We start from the raw sequence: 21,244 nt of genomic DNA on the forward strand, positions 1-21,244 counted from the left end.
TTCCCAATGCTGTGGAAATAGAGAAAACCTCTGCTGCCTGTAAACACAGCCTATGATTTCCATGTTTTGCACATTTTATCACTCTGAAAAATATTTTGGTTCTTTTACACTATATTGAAATGCACACTACAGCAGTTACAGTGCATTTTATTTGCTTTCCCTTAGTGCCACTTCAGCCCACTAGCTGAGTCCAGACTCCACACTTGACCTTTACCTTTTCACCTTCCAAAAGATGCCACTTGTTCATATTTTAGAACATATACATAGAACCAGAACTTATTCCAACATCCTTCAGTACATATAAGTTAATGGAAGCATCTGCAGTGCCACAAATGCATGCATTTTTGGCCAGTTAACAGAAAAGCTAGCTGGAATGCAAGCTGGGAACAGGTGACTAGTAGCTGGTCTGTGAGAGGGAAGCTGCTGACTCCTAAAAGAGGGAATGCCTGGCAGACCTTGCTGCCCATGTTGCCTCCTCTGTCTCTCCCACCATTACCCATCCCTCCAGTAGCTCCTTGCTGAATGCAGTGACAATTGCCTGTCCTAAGTTACCAGCATTGGGCTACATCAACATCTCATCTCAAAATTCCCACAAGGAGACTTGGATGCACTTTATGCTCTGGTTCCCACCAGAAGGTGAGCTGTGGTTACCCATGTGCTGCCATAAGCCAGGGACATCAGCTAAGAAGGGCAAATGACAGCAGCTCCCAAGGCTTGCTTTGGGCTGGAGTGACCCTGCAAAGCAACATGGACAGCATGAGAAACCTGACCAGAGCCTCAGCAGCTGGTGGCTTGCCAGACTGCCTATGTGCTGTCCCTTCAGGAACCTTCCCAGCAGCAGAAGCACACAGACTGATGCATGTCCCAGAGTCACATCGGACTTTGGCCACCAGAAGAAACAAAAGCCCGGTGGCACAGTTAGTGCCTGTCCCTGCACTGCTCCTCAACCTTCTCCCACTGGAGCTCCCCTGCCTGCAAAGTGAGCAGGAGCTGTCTGAGGCGTGTGAGGTGTGACAGGGATGTGTCACACGACGGTGCACGCTCACCCACGTCCCTGCACCGCCCCCAGGCCCAGCCAGCAGCCAGGAGGGGCTCAAAGGAGCCCTTGGGCAAGGCAAGCACAGGCAGGACCACCTCAGCAAGGACTCCAGTGCTGGGGGAACAACAGCAGCTCTGACAGGTATCTGTTTTACCCACTGGGGAACCAGAGCCTTAGCCCCTGCAGCACTAAGAGCTGCAGGACCATCATCTGACCACTCTCATCTCATCTCCTTGTTTTTTTTCTAGACTCATCCCTGCAGGCAGGTTTTTCCTCACTTTTCCCATGCTTCAGCCATCCCACTGTCTGAAGCTGCTCTTACCTGAAGAGCAGCCATGAAAGGTTTAAAAGCCCTTCATTGTTCTTGGGTCTCGGCAATAACTAACAGCAACACACAGAAATCTGAGATGTACTTCATGGGAAATGTCAACAGGAATTTACAAGCTATACAGGGATTCTCAAAAGCATCACAAGCAAAAGTAATGGCAGCTGGATATCATTTGTCTTTCCTGGATGGTATCCATCATAAATTTACATGTATGAGATTCTACATCCTTTGACCATAGGCAATAAATCTCTGACCTTGCAAGAATCTGAAGCAACAGAAATCAAACATTATGCAAACAGCTGAAAACCATTGCAGTATGTTTTTGCCCTTGTATGGATTTCTTTTCTTCTGCAAAAAGGGGAAAAAAGGAGATTCCAACATATATTTTAGCATTTCAGCCTTTAGGTTGTGCTCATCTGTAAAGAATAGTTTTCTGTATTTTAAACCTTCAAAGTCAACATCAGACAAATAGGAACAATTCTTAGAGCTATGGAAAAGGAATTTCTTTTTCAGGTGTCTTCTATTTTTAGCGCTGTTATCTACTGATTGTCTTTAACATTTACCTCTCTAACACTTTTAAGCAATAGTGAAGGAGGCGTCACCTGGTACCATGAGCTCAGCATCACACAATACCTACCTAATCCAGGCAGATGAACAACAGTGCCTTGTAGAGAAATACATGAATGATGGAAATACCATCATACATACTGAAAACAGAGTCCACAAAAAACTATTAAGCCATGCTTTTAATAAACTTATTTAATAGTTCGTTCAGCCAGCCACCCATTTGTTTTGCACATTAAAATGTGCACATTGCAATTTAGTAGTCCTCCTAAATTAGACCTCTCAAACCCATCTGTCTTACTGGCACTCAAGTTTCTTAGATTACACTGCAGGGAGACTCAAGTTTGTCTGCTACCTCAGAATAGTGTCAGACCCAATTAGATAAGGAAAGTGCTGCCACGAGATCATGCCATTACAGGATCAAGCAGTTGTAATTCCCATTTGACGTGACATGGAGGCACACACGTCCTCACATGCTGCCCATGGAGCCCCAGCAGTGGGTCAGGACATACAGCAGTAAAACTCTGGCCCTCCCTGGCAGGGGAGCACCACAAAGCAAATTTGCACAGCACATCCAAAGCCATGGTGTGAGTCTGCAGACCTGCAACAGGTGTGTTGGCTTTCACCATCTTTCACAGTACTCTTGGAAGGAATTTGTCAAGGACTGCAGAGTGGGTTAAAGAGAGTTACATTCATTTAAACAAGGAAAAGCTGTGTAACAACAACAGGTTTGCACTGGGTTTATACACAGAGGGGAACAGGATGATAGTGATAATTTTTCAGAAATTAACCATTTGCCACCAGGTGGCTGGAGAGGATGCAGTCTGCCTCCCCTAGAAGTGGCTCCTGGGAGCTGCATGTCCCTCTCACACAGGGCTCCAGGACCAAGGTGCAGCTCAGCTCTGTGCACATGAGCTACACGTTTATCGACTGACAACACCCCAGAGCAAGTGACTGCTTACAAATCAGCTCATGGCTTGAAACCGGCTTTAATTATCAGACTGTTTCCCCACATCAAAATGCTAAGCAAGAACATCGTGTCTCAGGACAGCTGCCAACAGGAAGGATCTTAAAAAAAAAGTGTGGGGGAGACTACAATGCTTAAATAAGCCTAGAGAAGTTGAGCTGGAGCACAGCACTAAGCCAAGAGAGCACACTACAGGGCCTAGTGAGCTTTTTCTGCCTAATTTTAAACCTCCCTATAGACCTAGTTATTTTGTACGTGTGTCAAATGAGGGGAGAAATGTGTTCAAGTTTGTTTTTTTTTTTTTTAATACCACTGTATGATGCCAAATTAAAGGAGAAGCAAGTCAAGTTGAATTATTTTAGCTAAATTAAAAACATGCATTGCTGTCACACACTAAGCACAAGGCCTAGGGATAGCAGACAACCAGAATTAAGCAGCCTTTTCCTGCATCAACTTAAATGAGTGTGAAGCATTAGGATTTACAATACTGGATACCTGTGACTGTGGTTTTATTGTCCATTGAACCTCAATATCAAGTATCCAGTTTAAGTAGCCTGACCAATGCTGTAGGGACTCCACGTTCCACATGCACAAGGCACCAAAAGAAACAACAGCAATTTACACCAGTTTTAAAACCTCATCAGAGCTAAGGCAACTCTGCCTCCAGTTCAGCACCTAAACAATTACTTGCTCCTTCACAGTGGTAGGAAGTTTTAAGCTCTGATCAGGAAACTATCAGAAAGAGATATTTAGTGCTATGCGTTACTTTCATTTTTGCTTCTGCTATTACTTCCTCGGCACATGCACCTACCAAAGCCTCGTGGCCATCTTAGAGGGAGCAGCTAATGACGGCAGCTTGAGCATGCACTAGTGAATTGACTTTATTGGGGAAGGAAGTGGTGGGTGTTGCTTTTACCAAGAAGTGCAGATACTTGAGATGTGTTCCAGTGAGACAGCTGAGGTGTCCTGGGACAACAGCAGGGTGCCTGTTCCAGCCAGCTGAAGGCTGGTTCAGACCCCAAGTGAGCACAACAAAGCAAGAGAAGAAAAGAAATCACACTGAAGTAATTAAGAATACATGTCCCCAAATGTCTTGCTGTATGTCTCCAACTCCCTCATTTAAACCTTGTAATTAGAGATGAATGGAAGACAGTGAGGTGTATGTATAAACAAATTTAGGGGAAGGATTAAATGCACTGACTGTAATTAAAGATGGTCACTTCCAAGGCTGCAATGGGTACTTTTACTTTCAGGTGAATTAAAAGCTGAATAACACCTATTTCTGGCACCTACCCCCCACCCAACAAAAAAAGAAAAAATCTGGCATCAAGGGACAATGGAGACTTGCAGATATCTGACAGTCCTGCCTTCAAGTTTAGATACAGCTTGCCACAACACCAGTAGTGCCTTGTTTATAATTTAATTTCCAACCTATTTCCCTTTCCATTGAACAGTATAAAACTAGTTGTCTCTGAGCCAGATAAGGTGCAGTTGAGCAGAATCTGAAAATTATCCATCTGGGGATGATAAAGTATGGAACATCTTTCAGAACTCTCCCTCCTTCTTTCTTCCCTGCAAAACTCAGCTCAGATTTCTTAAGTGCAGTGTCCTGAGGTTATCTGGCAATGGAAGGAAGTGCCAGAAGTTTGGACTCACTTGCCATGTGAGTATGTAAAGTCAGGCAGTGGGAACCAAGACACTCAACAGTCTATTTAAAACACCTCTTAGCACCTACACCCAATAACTGCTTCTAGCAAACACACACAACAAGCTCCCAAATTTCCCTAGCAGAAATTATTTGCTCCACCCATGTTGTTCATTGCAGCAGTCAACACAACAGCACTTACCAATCGGGATTAAGTCAGCTTTCTTGGGGAATTACAGGGTTTGCTACCTTTATGTTTTGTAAATATCAGCTAATGTGCTATGTAAGACACAGAGTGTCTGTGCAGCTGGTATTTGCAAACACTGCTGGTATTCCTAACTTCAATAGGAGCTGCTGAGTCCTGGCAGCAATTACATGCCAGGCAGGCCCCTTATATAGCACCTTGTATCTTCATTTAGTTACCCAAACTGAACCATCAAGGAAAGAAAAGCAGATAAATCTGTTAGGCATCAATCCCAAGGAGGCAGCTGGGAGAAGAGGACTCACCACTACAACTCCAGCCTTTTACAGGCGTTTTGCCACCTTCAGATGTAGTCTTTGACTGTTACACAAATCTGCTTTGTTGCAATAAAGTAGAACCTAATAAAGGCTTTCTTCATGTAGGGCATGTAGCCTGCAACCAGAGTTATTAGTTTTTCAAGTCAGAAGCATTGCAACATGACCTCATGTACATACATCCAAGCCCACACCTCTGCTGTGTCAGCTGTGCCTATCTCCATGTGCTACAAAATTAGTCACACTAATTTGTGTAGAAAAAAGCTTGTGTAACATAAACTAGCATTAAACAATAATATTAGCCAATTGACATCCTTTGACAAGTCCTGTCACTCTGCTGTAACCTAGAAGTATGTGTACAAAGCTCAGCATATGTATTTCCATCTCAAAAGACAGCACTCTATCAATAAAGTCCCAAAACAACTCTCTCCTTCCAAACATAGGAAGGGGTGGGTAGACAAAATATCTTATCCATTCTTGGGGATTGCACAGGTCTTTAGGACAAGAGGAGTCAGTTTCTGACTGGATCCCATGCACGAGGAAGGGGATGGGGGGAAGTTGTTTTTGGTTTTGTTTTTCTAAAAAGGCCCAAACAAAACTTCTGTAAAGGAACAGCATTATGCTTTTTCACATTTATAATCTGCTGTCTAAATGCTCATGCTCAGTACAGTTTCTGGAACCTTTTCTGCATCCTCTGCAGCTGCCTGGATGTGATGCAGGGTTCAGCCTGCAGGCAGGCACAGCTCCTACTGAAATTCCCTGGGCATGAGGCAGAGTTGGGCCCACAGTCTGCCAGTGTACCAAGGGGAAAAAACACAGGTTAAAAACGACTTGACCTGCAAAGGAATTCTATGCAGTAAATCTAAGCACAAGTGTCTGCTGACAGAGACCACGAGGGAAAAGGAGCATGAGCTACAGCAGGGAAGTACACACCGTTCCATTCAGAAAGAGACATTTTGAATCCGGGACCAGGCCATGGAATATCCAATACCCAAGTGAGGTAGTCACTCCAGGGAAAGGAGTGCTAAAAATAGAGCTACAGATGCCAATACAGCATGGAGGCAGGGAGAGGAAGGGACAGGACAAGCAACTCACAGAACACAGCTACCTCGTCCAGCTGAGGCTGATTCCTTTTTGTCTACTCCAAGCAGGGGCACTGGGATGTGGCTCGTGACATACTTGGGAGAAAGAAAGCCAGGCTCCTGCAGATCTGGTGTGAATCCTGAGTGCAGAGTCAACCCTGCCTCAAAGAGCTGGAGCTGCACTGCTGACTTTCAGGCACATTTGCTGCTTCTTCAAACCACAGCAGGTACCACTTCTGTATATTGGTCTGTGGGCTTCCACAGACCTGACTGGCTGGGATTCAGCCAAGGATTCCCATTGCATTATGTAAGACTCATTTCAGAGGCCAGCTTCTTAAAGTCCATTAGCTGCCTAAATACCTTAAAAAAAAAAAAAAATCAAATTCTAGCTCACTTGTCCAGATGTAGCTAAGCAAGCTTAAAAAAACCCTTTTTCAAAATACCTAATTCAACTTATTTTTTTTCTCCTCCATTCAGGAGAGCAGCCACCATCACGCCTCTCTTGCCCTATATGCAGGGAATCAGCACCTAACTGTCCTGAAAGTACCACAAAGTCTGGCCCATCCATCTCTACTTTATACAAGTCCAGCCCACTCTCTCTGCCATGCTGGATGAGAACTAGCCAGGTCAATTAGCAGATCCTGAAAACACAAACCACCTTCTACATAGTCCATTAGAGGCTGACACACAATGGACTTATGTTTGAAGACAGGGATGAACAAATTCAAGTGGAAAAAAATGCATGCACTTGGTTTCTCACCCATCTGCTCCCTGCTGGCTGCTTGGCTGGCAAGGAAGCATAGAGCTTTCTGGAGCCCAGACCCAGGACTCCACTCATGCTCCACAGTCCAAAGCTGACTTCAGCAGGAAAAAGGACATAATAATTGAGTCCAAACTGTATTTTAATCCCATCTTTCATTACAAAATAGCAGCTGTGTCCAAAGCATGAGCATGTGTACATCCCTGATACCTGTAATACAACTTCCTGAGCAGATTAATTTTCAAGCTTTGCCTGCTTAATACACTCCTCCTTTCCAAACCAGCAGTGTAGGTAGGAAGACACAGTTGTTGGGAGTGCATCATCAGGTGAGCTGCTTGGTGCACTGAAAAGACAACAGTTCAGTGCATAAGGATCCACAGCAGCTACAGCAGCAGGTACTGCAGGACAAGTCACAGGTCCAGTCACTTGCTGACTGCCCAGAGATGGGGCAACAGTGAGGAAAGAACAGCATTTAAGTACAAAGCTTTGAACCTTCCAATTTCTTTAATTCCACAGATCTGTCAGACTCAGAAGCATGGGGACACTTCAGCAAAAGCACAGGATTAAATCTCAGTTCTGCAGGTCCAGTTCTTTATACACTTTGCTAAACAAGCTCTGCAAAAAAAATTTATTACAGAGATTTTTAACACCTGGTAAGAGGGGTTTTAAGCTGAGATTCAGCCTTGCATTGGCTGAAGCAATGCCAGTCACCTGCTCACTACAGCTGGAACCCTCAGAGAAGCAGTCATACCTGGGGAGGGAGAGCAGATGCCCAAGCCAGGGTGGCTTTCAGCTCACAAAAGCCAAATCACACTCCTAAGACATGACCCTGCTTAAGGAGTGCAAAGGTATGTTTATTGCCATTCACTGGGATTGTAATAAACCACTTCGCACCAACCAGACGGTGTAAAAAAAAACTGTTTTCTTGACAAGAAAACCAGAAGCAAGACCTAGTACAGAGGTTAGATTCTGCTAGCAAGACAACATGGTTCCCACCACTAACACAGCAGCCACGTTATCTGAATGGTTTATGAACAATCTGGACAGATCTTAGAAATGGCAGCAATTTTTATAGACCCATTATAACAATGAGATCTTTCGCAGGTCAGTAAGACCCATCCAGCACAGCACTTTCCAGGAAACAGCAGCCAAAACTGGATGCTTAGGAAAAACATTAAACTGACAGAGAAGTGAACTGTAACTGCTCTGTACTGTAAATTAACACTGTAAATTAACACTGTCACTCAAAGAAGCCATCCCACCCTCTCCCCGTGACACATCAGGGTGTGCCTGTGACAGTGAGCTGGCTCAGGAAGGTGACCTGGCCAAAGAAGGAAGCTTCTCCCCTCCTGCTGTGCTGGCAGGAAGCAGGACCCAGGAGCACCAGTGTGCAGCCAGGGCTGGGTTAAATTCCTAATGGAAGCACAGCAGTGAGACACTGGGTGATCCTTCCCTGGAAGGACTTAACCTCCAGCACCATTTCAGGGGTTTCCTCAGTTAGTGGTGGCACCACAGCCACTCAGCATGAGGGATCAATGCAGTTACAGCTTTATGCTGCATAACACTGCTAACCACAATGGTAATTTTTGATTTTGAAAAGGCAGCCCATAATAAAAATAAACATTAAGCATTGTTTTGGTATGCTATTATTTCAATGACCTTTCAGTTCTGTTTCAAAACTTCCAAGTGTATCACCAATTGGCAATTACATGCTTTCCATTAACCCTACAGTTTACTAACATGAAGAGCCACAGAGAAGATTTCAGGACATCCATCCAGGTATTCTCTCAGCTTATATAAACTTCAAACACCAAGCAATTTTGGTGGGTGAAACTGATGTACCAATGAATGTAACTGTGCTCTTGAATGTGCAATTCCTCCATGAGAAAACCACCTATCAGGACTTAACTTCAGAGGCACCTGCTCTGTTTTCTGTTTTTTAATGTTGTACATAATAATGCTCCCATCAAAATATATGTTGCTCATCAAAGCCTGTGTTTCTGTAGAGATACCCATTCATGCATACAATGATGCCATATAGAAACTTTGTTCTGGCAATATTTTAGCTTTAAGAACTGCACAAAACTTGCATGAGTACTACCTTCTGTGCACAAGGGAACGCTTTCAGTCTCCCCCAGTCAGCGCTCTACACAACACATACATTAAGCTTCTTTGGGAAGAAAGAAAGGTTAGGGGCTTTTCCCATCTTTAAGGTTTTGCAAATCACTGTGTCTCATGTATTCCCCATTTTCTTCTTGCACTTCTGAAAGTTCAGGGCTGTCTCACTCAGTTGATCCAGGCTAACTCCACAGCAGTCTCAGCTTGAACAGCAATGCCTGGCTTTTACCTCTATCTGGCTCAGCTCATCAGCTTTTGTCAAATCTAAGCCTGAGGACCTGGGACCTAGATCAGCCATACCAGGGTCACACAGCACTTCTGCAGCTCATATGGTGCCGGTCTGGGGACAGCAGCATGTGGTTTGCTGATTTTGAGGTACACCTATTCATTTCCTCACTAATTCTTAAAAGCTGTTCTTTAAAACCATCGAGTTTCACGAGCTGTTTCCAAAGACTTTCCCAGGGAAAGGGCAAGACCTTGAACCCCTCCTGCAGCAGAGCTCCTCATGGCCAGGCAGGACTGAATGAAACCAAAGAAGTCCTGATGGATTGATCCCAGTATCCTCTCTCAGGGCTCCATGTGCTTTGACAGGAGGTGTCTCTTCCTTGCACAGCCCTGCACAAGCTGGGGAGAAGACCACAGTGAACAGCCAAGGGCAGGTTCTCCCTGCCTTCAGAGCAGTGTGGAGATCTCAGCACAGTCTTCAGGGGCATACACCTTGGCTTTTACCTTCTAATGTAGAATCAGTATAAATTGATGCAAATAAATGAGATTATGCTACGTCTTCTAAAGAAGCTTAAGTCTCTCATGAATTCTTGGGTGTTTTTTTACACTGTGAAAGCTGAATTCCTCTATACAGCTGTCAGGTCGATTTAAAAATTTCCTTGCAAAAAGTCATGATTACTAATTTACTTACTATTTATATTGCTCTGTGAAAGCCTACAGACCTAATGGTCTGGCTGGAAACAACAAAAGATACCTAATAAATATACACGTTTGTCATTAGGAACTAGTTACATCCAAGTGCCACTCTGACTAACCTGTCTGTAATTATTAAAATATCTTCTAGGACCTCAGCTGTCCCTAGGATAGAAGATTTCTTGCCTTCCTGTTTTTATTTAGGGGTTTTCCTGTTTCATGGCTCCAAGATGCACACCTTAAATGCACAGGACCAAAACAAGACTGCCATTAGAGGGACGAGTCCTTACAGAGTTTCCCTGTAACAAACCCACGCCAAAGTTCTGAGCAGGGTATTCTAGGGAGGCACAAAGCAGAGAAAAAGGAATTTCATGTATGAATCGCTGAGAAATACTTTACCATAAATGTAAACTGAATTCCATCATATAATGAAATTTTTTTCTTGCAATTACATTTCTGCTTTCGTCTTCCTCTGAGCACCCCCTCAAGAGCACACAGAAAAGAGACCCAACAGTACAAAACACAAAATAAAGTGGTAGTGCCAAATGGCCAAGCCAGCACACACAGAGGTCAACCACTGCCATTCCCACTGACATCAAAACCAGAGATAAAACCTCTGATATGCAACAGCAGTGCAGAACCCAAAACAGCAGCATGTACATGAATGGCTGCCATGGCTTTCCAGTCACCAGCATCTCTGGCCATGCTGACACAGGACACGAGGGCTGTGTACACGAAGAAGCCATTTCCCAGCCCTCCAGCACGCAGGGCAGCCTCAGACACCATGTGAGGGACTGGGCAGGAAGGAGGACACGCGGCCATTCCTCTCCTCCTCCTTGACAGGCTGCTGTGAGATAACCCAGTGTGCCTTGCCAGAGCAGCGTCATGGCAGTGCTGAGTCAAGGCACTGGTCCTGGAAAGGAGACACCTCCAAAATCAACATCCAGGGCTTCCCAGCTGGCAGGGCAGGGCTTGCACTGGAGGGGGAAGGCAGGCTCTGCTGCAGGGACACACCACAGCTGTGAATCTTCCATTAAAGCGCGCAAGACACTTCATAGATCTTAATGTAATTTTAGTTAAACACAGTGAAAAACACTATGATCGGTATTATCTGCTCATACACCCACAGTGCTGGAGGAGGGGGTTGTTAAAAAGAAGAAAATAGAAATTGCAGGAGTCCTTCACACCAATACATCAGTCAGCTAGAACTGTACACACCTCATCTGCTTTTGTGAGCACCCATTTGCACATACAAGGATCTTGCACTAATTTGCAGGTTCTCACCAGGAAGAATAAAAATCTGGCTTCAAGTATAGTTTAACTGCAGGAGGCACAGCAAGCAGCAGCAGTTAGAAACATTAGTTGTATAATCACAAGACATACTGTGCAGTTTACCTATTTTGACCTTGAGATGGCAAAGAAAGAAAAGGTAGCAAGGCAAGTACTATATGGTCCATCTACTACAAAGATACAACACAGAACTGAAAGTGAGATCAGCGATTGAACAATTAATAGATTCTCCTTCTGGCCTTGCATCTGCTGCAAATGCTGCTGTGCCTCAATTACTGTGCTGCTTAAACACGTTAAGGCAGAGCAAAAGGAAGGAGAGGAAAATAACTGAAGGAAAAAGAAAACGAATATGCAGATGAAAGTAAATTCTTAATGATGAAGCAGGAGGAGAGGAAGAAATTGAACAAAATGAGAAAGAATCATAGTTGGGGGTAATTTTTTTTTCTTTTAAAGAAGTGTGACCGAAGGACCAGAATTTTACATGCAGTTATTTTCCTGAAGACTCTGTCAGCAGAACTTCTGCCCTGTTGATGTCACTGCCTTAGCCAGTGCACTGCATTCTACTGCCCAGGCCTGTGCTTGTGAGCTTGAGCCTTCTCCAGTTCCTCTCATCTCTAGGATGACCACGTGGCTATTAGGCAGAGCTACAGTTTACTCATATTACAATTAAACTACAGGAAAGCATGTAAGCATGCAAGGGAAGTGATGGTCTAGCTGCTACACAACTGAAGCCACAGAACAATATACAAAAAAACCCCATGAGTTCAATCTTATCATGCCATCAACCACATTTCACCTATTTAGGAGCATGCAAGCAGGTTTAAATCATATCCACACACACTCCCCTCACTTTCTCTGGATGCGTGAAACCTGAAAGACCACAAGCTACACACAAAAAAAGAACAAAAACCACCCGAACGGGCGTTTATCCTGCTGCCTGAACGGTGAGTGAAAGGCAGCGGCACCGCAGTGAGGGTGCCACGGCGGGAGCGAGAGGCAGAGCCAGCACGGCCGCGGTGTCCTCTGTGCCCCTCAGACAGGCAGAGCCAGCACGGCCGCGGTGTCTCTGTGTCCCCTCGGACAGGCAGAGCCAGCACGGCCGCGGTGTCTCTGTGTCCCCTCGGACAGGAGAGCCAGCACGGCCGCGGTGTCTCTGTGTCCCCTCAGAAAGGCAGAGCCAGCACGGCCGCGGTGTCTCTCTGTGCCCCTCGGACAGGAGAGCCAGCACGGCCGCGGTGTCTCTCTGTGCCCCCTTAGACAGGCAGAGCCAGCACGGCCGCGGTGTCCCCCTGTGCCCCTCGGACAGGCAGAGCCAGCACGGCCGCGGTGTCTCTCTGTGCCCCTCGGATAGGAGAGCCAGCACGGCCGCGGTGTCTCTCTGTGCCCCCTTAGACAGGCAGAGCCTGCACGGCCGCGGTGTCTCTCTGTGCCCCTCGGACAGGAGAGCCAGCACGGCCGCGGTGTCTCTGTGTGTCCCCTCGGACAGGCAGAGCCAGCACGGCCGCGGTGTCTCTCTGTGCCCCTCGGACAGGAGAGCCAGCACGGCCGCGGTGTCTCTCTGTGCCCCCTTAGACAGGCAGAGCCAGCACGGCCGCGGTGTCTCTGTGTCCCCTCGGACAGGCAGAGCCAGCACGGCCGCGGTGTCTCTGTGCCCCGCGGACAGGCAGAGCCAGCACGGCCGCGGTGTCTCTGTGTGTCCCCTCGGACAGGCAGAGCCAGCACGGCCGCGGTGTCCCCCTGTGTGTCCCCTCGGACAGGCAGAGCCAGCACGGCCGCGGTGTCCCTCTGTGGCCCTCGGAGGGATCTTCCCGGAGCCCTCCCGCAGCCCAGGGCGCAGCTGCACGCACACCCTGGCACGGTACAACACCCGCTGAATGAACGCTGCCTCCGGGACGGGGCAAAGCAGAGCTCCGCACCACGCGCGGCTCTAAGCTCTGTCCTGGCTAAGCCCGGCTTTTCCCGGCGCTGCGTTGGCCGGAGCAGGCTCGGCTCAGGCGGTGCCCGCTCCTGTCCCAGCTCACACTCAGCTCTCCGGACAGGACACGAACCAGCAAGGAAACGGACGGAAGGGAAAAACGGATCTCTAGGTACTGACATGCAAGATGAAGATTAACTGCACTTTAGGCACACTTTAAAAGAAACATAAAATAACCCTGTGTGACACATTGTTCCCGAAAATCATTCACCTTAATCACAAAAATACTTTGTACTTACAGCATTTAACACCTCTAGCAAACAGTTGCTGCAGTCAGATTCTTTGTTAGTAACAATTCGGTTAACCAGTTACAGCATTAATCAGTCCGAAGCTAACGATTAGAGACGTTTCAAAAAGAGCATACCAGACAACAGGGGAAAAAAAAAGCCAAATAATACTATAACTATTAAAATTTAGTGGATAAAAAAACCAAAACCAACTTAATAAATTATTCAGGGCAGAATAAAAACAATTTCAACAAAATGTTCTTCAATAAACACAGTAATTCAAATGTCAGCCATACATCTTTTAATTAGCTCTTTTTCAAGACTTACCTATGTTTTTCTAGTTCGTTGTGTGATGACCTATTAAAAAGAGAAAAGAAATATTAGAGAAAGGATAAATAAACCAAGATTTATAATATTTAAAAGACAATACCTGCATAAATTGCAAAAGAGTTCTCTAAAATACATATTTAACATGGATTATGAAACAGCTTTTCTTTTAAATTATTTCACTTTTAGATTCTTCAGGGTATCAACTTAATTTCCATGAGCAAACTGTAGGTTTGGGGGGAATTATATTTGCATTTATTAGTGTGCTATACATTCCGAGACAGAAATGAACATTAAAAACTGAACAGGTTAGTAATAAAAACAGCCCACGAGATTTTTATCAGTGAAGAAAAATTATGAGGGGGTAGAAAGTGTTCAAAGCTCTAAATGGTAACAGGCAAGAGCAAAAAGCACCCAAAAAGCCAGCTTTCAAGCCCGTGGAAAAGCAGAAAGAAAAATCAGCAGCTAATCAGTGCTGTTGTTGTTGACATCTTAATGGCAACAAAAGAGGAATCCTCTTAATTCTTCTCAGTCTACAAAGAGAAAATAAAACCCAAAAAAATCATAGTCCCTGTACTGACCACAGCAGCATGTTATCCTTTCCCAATCTACTTGGATTAAAGATTTTTTTTTCCTTCTCCAACTGATGCCTCGGTTTCTTTGCCATTTAGGAGGCAGCCCTAAATTCTTGGGGGATTTTTTTTTTAACTGATTCAGCTAAAAATATTCATTTTATTTATTTACACAGCTCAGATTAAAAACATTCCTAAGATGAAGTTACTGTCGCCACCTCAGAACCAGCAATTTTCCGTACTTTCAGTTTTGTCCCACTGAAAACATGCCCAGCACGTCAGGATCAAAAGACGCAGAGGCGGTGGCAGCTCTTAGGGCTGGCAGATTATGTCAGAGCAGCTCTGCTGGAGCCTGCTGCAACCCCAGCCTGCAGCCGGGCACGGGGTACAGAGTGAGGTGCCTTTGTGCAGGGCAAATGCACAAAGGTCCCTCTGGGGAGCAGAGCCATCCCAGGGGGATTTGGGAGCCCTCCTGCACAATTCTGCCTGGTGCAGAGCTGTCCTGCTCTCCCTGCACACACCGAGCTGCTGGATGCTGTGCCTGGGTGTGACTGATGGCAGAACATCACTCCAGGCATAGAGAGGGAAAAAGAAAGCAAAGCTCACACAAGAAACATCCAGTGAACAAACCCACGAGCAGCTGATCTCAGGCCAGTGCAGCTCCTGATCCTGCAAGGAACCAAGTGAACTGCCCCTCTGCAGGTAAAACTGAAATGCACACAAGGTTCAGCACTGATGCTAATCCACTCTCACCAGAAAGCATCTCAGTGTTGGTACCAAGACATCAATTATGTCAACCATTACCTGGCATCTTTTTCTCAAAAGCCTGTGAATGAGTTCCTTATGTATTTTTGTTGCATCAAGTGAGCCATGATCAAGTAATGTGTGAATTTCTACAATGCCATTAAGTGCTCCTGACCAATGCAGCAACACTGCAAGTGTTAAACACATTTTCTGTGTTACATTAATAAGGGAAGGTGGGCTTGGTCATTTGGCTATTTTAAGATGATTTTATTTTTATATTCTACTCCTACTCTCTACACCAAGATCAGACTTTCTCCACAATCATTTCTCCACACCAATGTCCACAAAAATCGACAAAGACCATGCTAAATCCACCAGTGTTTATGAAAACACATGGAGAACAGAAGTTCAGTAGGGAACCAATGTCCCTGAACACCCTCAACAGGCCTGTCAAAGGCACTGTTTGTAGGGAACTTTGGAACCAGAGAGGAAATACAGGCCGGCCTGGATTCATCCCTATGACATGAACTCCTTGACATTTCTGGCCATTAGACACAAAGGTGAACACAGTCACTCCAACTGGCCCATTCTGAGCTGCCAGCCCCCAGCAGCTCTAGTGAGCACACACGGGGACAGCATGGGAACCACTGGCCAAGGAATTCCACCTGCACAGAGTACTGTGCTGGGCTGAGATGCCATGAGCAGCTGGCAGTCCTGCACACAGCACACCTACAGGGCACCTGTGGCACATGGAGGGGACCCTGGTGTTCTCCTGAGGTACATTCCACCAGGGCAGCTCTAGAGCACAGAGCCGGAGTGTGCCAGCTGCCAAAGCCAGCAGCAGTGACCATGTGCCTCTTGGCAGAGCTCTTGGGGACACAAAAGCCCCCAGTGACGCCTGCAGTGTGCAAATGTGGGCACCAGCCACACATTTTGGGAGGTGTCAGGGGCCAATTAACACCCCAACTATCAGACCCCAGGCAGGAACTAAACCCAAGAGTCCTTTTATCTGAGAATTGCTCCATCTACAGAGAAAGTTGAATACCCTATTACAAAGTATGACAGGGATTTCTTTGGTTGGGTTTGTTTTCAGAAGACATGAACCTCTCTTGAAATACTGGTTTTTATTTCCTTCACTGTCTACAGCACAGTACACTGCAAGAATATCCATCTCCTGCTCTTTATGCAACCTAAAGTGAGGGGAAAAAATGTAAGAACTGGTCTCCACATAACCCAGCACCCTGTTTCAAAATGGAGTCTTTTGCTGCTTTAGTAAAGATAAGATGTAGGTCACAACTAATAAGATATATGTATATATGTATTTATAAGAGAGAGACAGATATTATGACTGTGGTTTGCAGGCAAATGGTCTGTGGAGCCTTTCAAAAACGGCTTCAAGAGAAGGAAGACTTCTGATGTTTAATTTAGGTTCATTCCACTGAGTTTGTATCTCCACAAAAAGCTTGGGGAAGTTGGGGGTAGCAGTGAGGAAAAAAAGAGCTAAAAAGGTTCAGATAAAAATAAAGAGAAAAAGCCAACAACAAAAAAATCTGCAAAATCATAGATTTACAAGAAAGGGATAATGAACACTGGTGCTTAGACTACACTGTTGATCTGCGACAGCTCTAATATCCCTTTAGCAAATGCCAAGCAGTTCACGGACTATAAATTTTATTTGTGAAGAAATTGTCAAAAGAAGATTTGAAAGAACAAGGAGGAACCAAGAAAATGCAGCCACTGGTCTGCAAGATGCTGTGCTACTTCTCACAGCACACCCCCAGAGCCATCCCCATCCACCACCTTCCTTTCCCCAGATGAGAATTCTAGGTATTGGATTTCAGCTTTTGGTTGATTCAACATTCAGCAGACACACCTAAGAAATTTGGACAGGTGCTGAGATGGCAACACTAACACAGAAAAGGCAAGGGCCCCTCCACCTCCACTGCTGTCAGTTTATGGGTGAGCCAGCAGGATCTGGTCACATGCAGACTAGATTGAGATTTCACTGTATGTGGGATGCACGGCCTGTTTCAGTATTCAGACAGCTTCCCTACTCATCCATCCATCCATCCATCCATCCATCCATCCATCCATCCATCCATCCATCCATCCATCCATCCATCCATCCACTCCACCAGAAGGGCATCTGCTGAGCAGGAAGGCAGCAGCTGACAAAAGCAGGGATGTATGGCAGTGCTGTTTATTGCCCCGTGTTAATGGGAGCAGGTCTAGACCGTGACTCACCAATACACTTCCAGTTGCCAACGCACTTTAAAACACTGTAGGGAGCAAAGCAGGGTACTGAACCAAGTGCTTGAAACAGTGGCAGCACCTCACCAGTGCCAGGGCTTTCTGGTGCAGGCAGGACTGCCAGGCTGTGATACAGCCCACGTGCAGGACACAATTCCATCTCAGGTCATGCAGCCACGTGAACTACACTGCAAGCACTTCACCTTTTGTCCAGGCCAAAAAAGCAAGAACAAACAGAACAGGAAGCTTACAAGGCGCTACACCTTAAGAGTCTGCAACCAGTTCCCACTCCCAGAAGTGCAGGTGTGTAAAAGCACAAAGTTTACACCTGCAGACTTGTGTGAATGTGACTGCTGTGCAGCTTTTCATTGAAAGGATCCAGATTCACTTCCAGGAAATTCCCTGTCCACATACCTAACCTGCTGTGGAATGCACCTGAAAATACTACAGTTCACTCCACAAAGCACAGATAAACCTGAACATAAACACACATTCTGCCTATTATTCATAGCTTCTGGGTTGTTGGTTTTTTCCCATTTGTTTCAAACTGGATGCATTGCTTACACCCTGTCAAAGAAACAGCCTGTACCAAATTAATCCACTAAAAATTAATTTTGCATTCTCCTCATAGCAAAATTTAACCGGTTTTGCAGATTCATCTGGGATCTGGGAACCAGGCACACTGGCACAGCCTTGATGCAGAGTTCTGGCTCTGGGATCACACTCAAGTTGGTGCTGCCACATGTTTGCAGTGGCCAGGTCTGAATGTGCTTCTAATACGGTGGCAATTTGTTTTCCTCAACTGCACAAGCAGTGCAGCTTCCAAACATTGCAGACCTACTGCAGTTCCTCAGGGGGACAGGTCCATTGGTGAAATCTGTTATATTGGGACTAAAATGCATTATTTTGAAACCAAATGTGGCAATATCAATTGCTGTCCTAGCTTCAGGAAGGCAAACTGAGAAAGATCTATCGAATTCAGAAATCCAGGTGAAAATTCAGCTGTGTCTGCACAGTCTGCTTTGCAGTGTTTTATTCTTGGCCTCTCACAAAAAAAAAAATTAAGGAAAAATAAAACAAAAATCAGGCCCCGATCCCTAAGCTGCTTAGTGTGGGCACAGAAAAACATCTGCAGAGAGCAAGGGGCTCGCTCTGCGGGCCACAGGTTCACCCTCACCATGAGCCAACATCAACAGAGGAATTTGGACATTAGGCTCTGTTTTTATTTGAAAATCCAAATGCCGCTTTCATCTTTTTCTGCATATAACCCTTTGCCAGAACACAGCACGAAGTACATGTCTATTTATATAACATATGAGCAAAAATATTAATTAATTAATAGACACAGAAGATATATTTATAACCCAGCATTTATTTTACTCTCCTTCAATAAAGCAGCTCCTAAATTAACAGGCCAAACACACTGCATCACAGACATTCAATTCCTTTCTCTGAAAGTAAATTTAACTGTGACCTCAGTAGACTGGCATCTAACACTAAGATTTTGCTTTTCATTTTACCTTATTTCTGGCCCTTTCATGGCGAAGCAGCTGCCTGAGCTCCCTGGTGCATGGGCAGACACATACCTCAAACCCACACACAGCTCAGGGTACCCAACACCTGGTGAGTATCACTGCAGCCAGGGCAGAAGAAAGCCCAGTTATCTGCAGGATTGCATGTTCCTCTGTAACAGTGCTTTGCCTTGTGAGCAAACGTCACCAAATTTCAGATTTGTGTCGCATTCCTCCTCGGCACATCGCACAAGTGTCACCTATCTGTTTCTTTAGAGCAAAAACCAAGCTTGACTTTTGAATATTTGCTATTAACATTTCCAAGGTACAACAGCAATAAATCCAGCTCTTTGTTTTATGCCTTTTTTTAATTCTAAGTACACCTTAACAAGAATTATTAGACTGCATGGCACTGCTTTAGGAACTACATACAGCCACTGCTCTGCGGAGACATTTATTATACTATAGTCAAGTACCTGATAAGTATTATTGTAACAAGATGTGACCTAGGTTTACCTCCCTGCAAAAGATAATATTGTGGCTTTCTCTAATCTCCTGTCCTCTTCGCAAAACAAGAATCCAGTTTCATTTGCCAGAGGATTTTGGTCAAAATTACTGGGGGGAAACAAGTCTGAATCTCAGCTTCAGACACGGTACAAACAGCAAACCAGAAAGACAACAAAGCAGTTTGGTTTGTGTGACATGGGAAAGGGCACATCACAGGAAGCTGAGAAGAAAACATGTAAGATCAAGACATTTGAATGTGCAAGTGAAACAGAAATGGCTAAAAACTGTGTCTGATTGCTACCAATAACACCGAGGATGTTGTTTATCAACAAACTGCTAACAACCACTTTCAATTTTGATTCAAACCTAACAGTGGACAAAGCAAAACTGTTAAATTCCTACAGTGAACAGAAAGCCTATAGATTTTGGTTAATGAAATGTAATTCTGCTGGTATTTTTCCCTTCATGAATCGAAACCTGCCAAAATTATTTCTCACTCAATTGCAGTCAAGAGGCCAGCAAGCTTTTAGCCCAGACCTGACATCCTGTCCAAAGGGCTGGCAGCCTCCTGCCCCTTCTCCTGCGGGTGTGGGCATCGCCAGCCACCCACAAAGGATGGAGGTCTCACCCTACAGTTTCTTACATGAACATCACCAGCACCTCGGCAGGGCAAGGAGGGGTCCCTCAGTGCCCTTGCTGAAGGCCAGGGCAGCTGGAATCCATCCCTGCCCGTCGCCCAGCCCGCAGTGCCCGGCCAGCACACCTGTGCCACACGGGGTATGCTCTTCCCCCCACAGGCAGGCACACAGGGGGGAAAACACAGAACAAAGAAGAGTACAGCACGCCAGGCTTCCTCACATCTGACAGTTTTTCTCCTCCTCCCCTCATTTCTGATTTTCCAAGAATAAGGAGATGTTTTTCATGCTTTTCTATATGTATACCTCATAAGGCATGAAAAAAAACCCAATGTATGTGCATATATACATCTCTCACTTTTTAATCTGATCAGATGCTGCAAGCAGCAGGATACAAAAATAGATAATGGAAACAACAATGCCCCTGCAGATCTGTAATGTGTAGCTAGCTGCTCCTTTCCTACCCCTCCAACCTTAAGTATGTATTTTTAATCCAGAAAAACAATGAAATAATAAGGCATGAATTTCAGACATGGATGTAATCCCCTGTATGCAATCAGATGCCTCCCTGCACCTAATGCTCCAAACCCAATGAGTCTGGAAAATGGTTAAAGTGGAACAACATGGACAAACATTGCTCGGTGGTTCACATCACCCACGACCACTCCAGATCCTCTGAACTTTGGCCAGTCGTCTCCCTCTGTTAATCTTTGAGTTGCTTAGGAAGAATTAACTGTGTTTCCAAAAATCCACTCTAGTCTGGGGCTTGACCCCTATAGCCTCTAAGCTCCAAATAATAATAAAACAGTGATGCTGGTGTACATCATGTATTTTGCCCTGCATATTTAAATGCAGGAGTAATTTCTCCCCTGCAAATCTAAGCATGCAGGCAAACGTGAGCAGCAATTGCTGGACGTGGGTACAAAGCCCATAAGGACAGCGCAGAGGCACCCACAGGGCCCTGCTGCTGCCCCTCTGTACCTGAAGGAGCAGGGAGGTGCATCAAAGCAATGTCCCTCTGCTTCCCACACCGGCGAGCAAGCCTGGTACCCATGCTGAACCAAACCAACCACTGTCCCGGCAGTGTCCGCAGTGCAAACCATTCCCTGACAAGCACTGTCCTGTCCTGTCCTGTCACACACATGACCCACCCCTCATCTCATCACTGCAGCAGAAGAAAATAAAGTGTGATTAAATGTACACATTGCAGGATGGCATTTTTGAAGGTTGCCACTGCCACAGAGTGAGAATCAGAACAACATGCTAAAC

General features: G+C 45.4%; 1 protein-coding gene across 3 annotated transcripts in view; it reads right to left on the reverse strand.

The window, feature by feature from the left end:
* MXD4 (MAX dimerization protein 4) overlaps nt 1–21,244 on the reverse strand; it is a 42,118-nt gene that overhangs the window by 18,204 nt on the left and 2,670 nt on the right. For all 3 annotated transcript variants that reach the window (XM_030947311.1, XM_030947309.1, XM_030947310.1), the window contains exon 3: nt 13,757–13,786. In XM_030947311.1, coding sequence (XP_030803171.1) covers nt 13,757–13,786 — 30 coding nt within the window. The remainder of the gene's footprint in view (nt 1–13,756; nt 13,787–21,244) is intronic.

Source organism: Camarhynchus parvulus, chromosome 4 (genome assembly GCF_901933205.1).
Source record: "Camarhynchus parvulus chromosome 4, STF_HiC, whole genome shotgun sequence".
Lineage (NCBI taxonomy): Eukaryota > Metazoa > Chordata > Aves > Passeriformes > Thraupidae > Camarhynchus > Camarhynchus parvulus.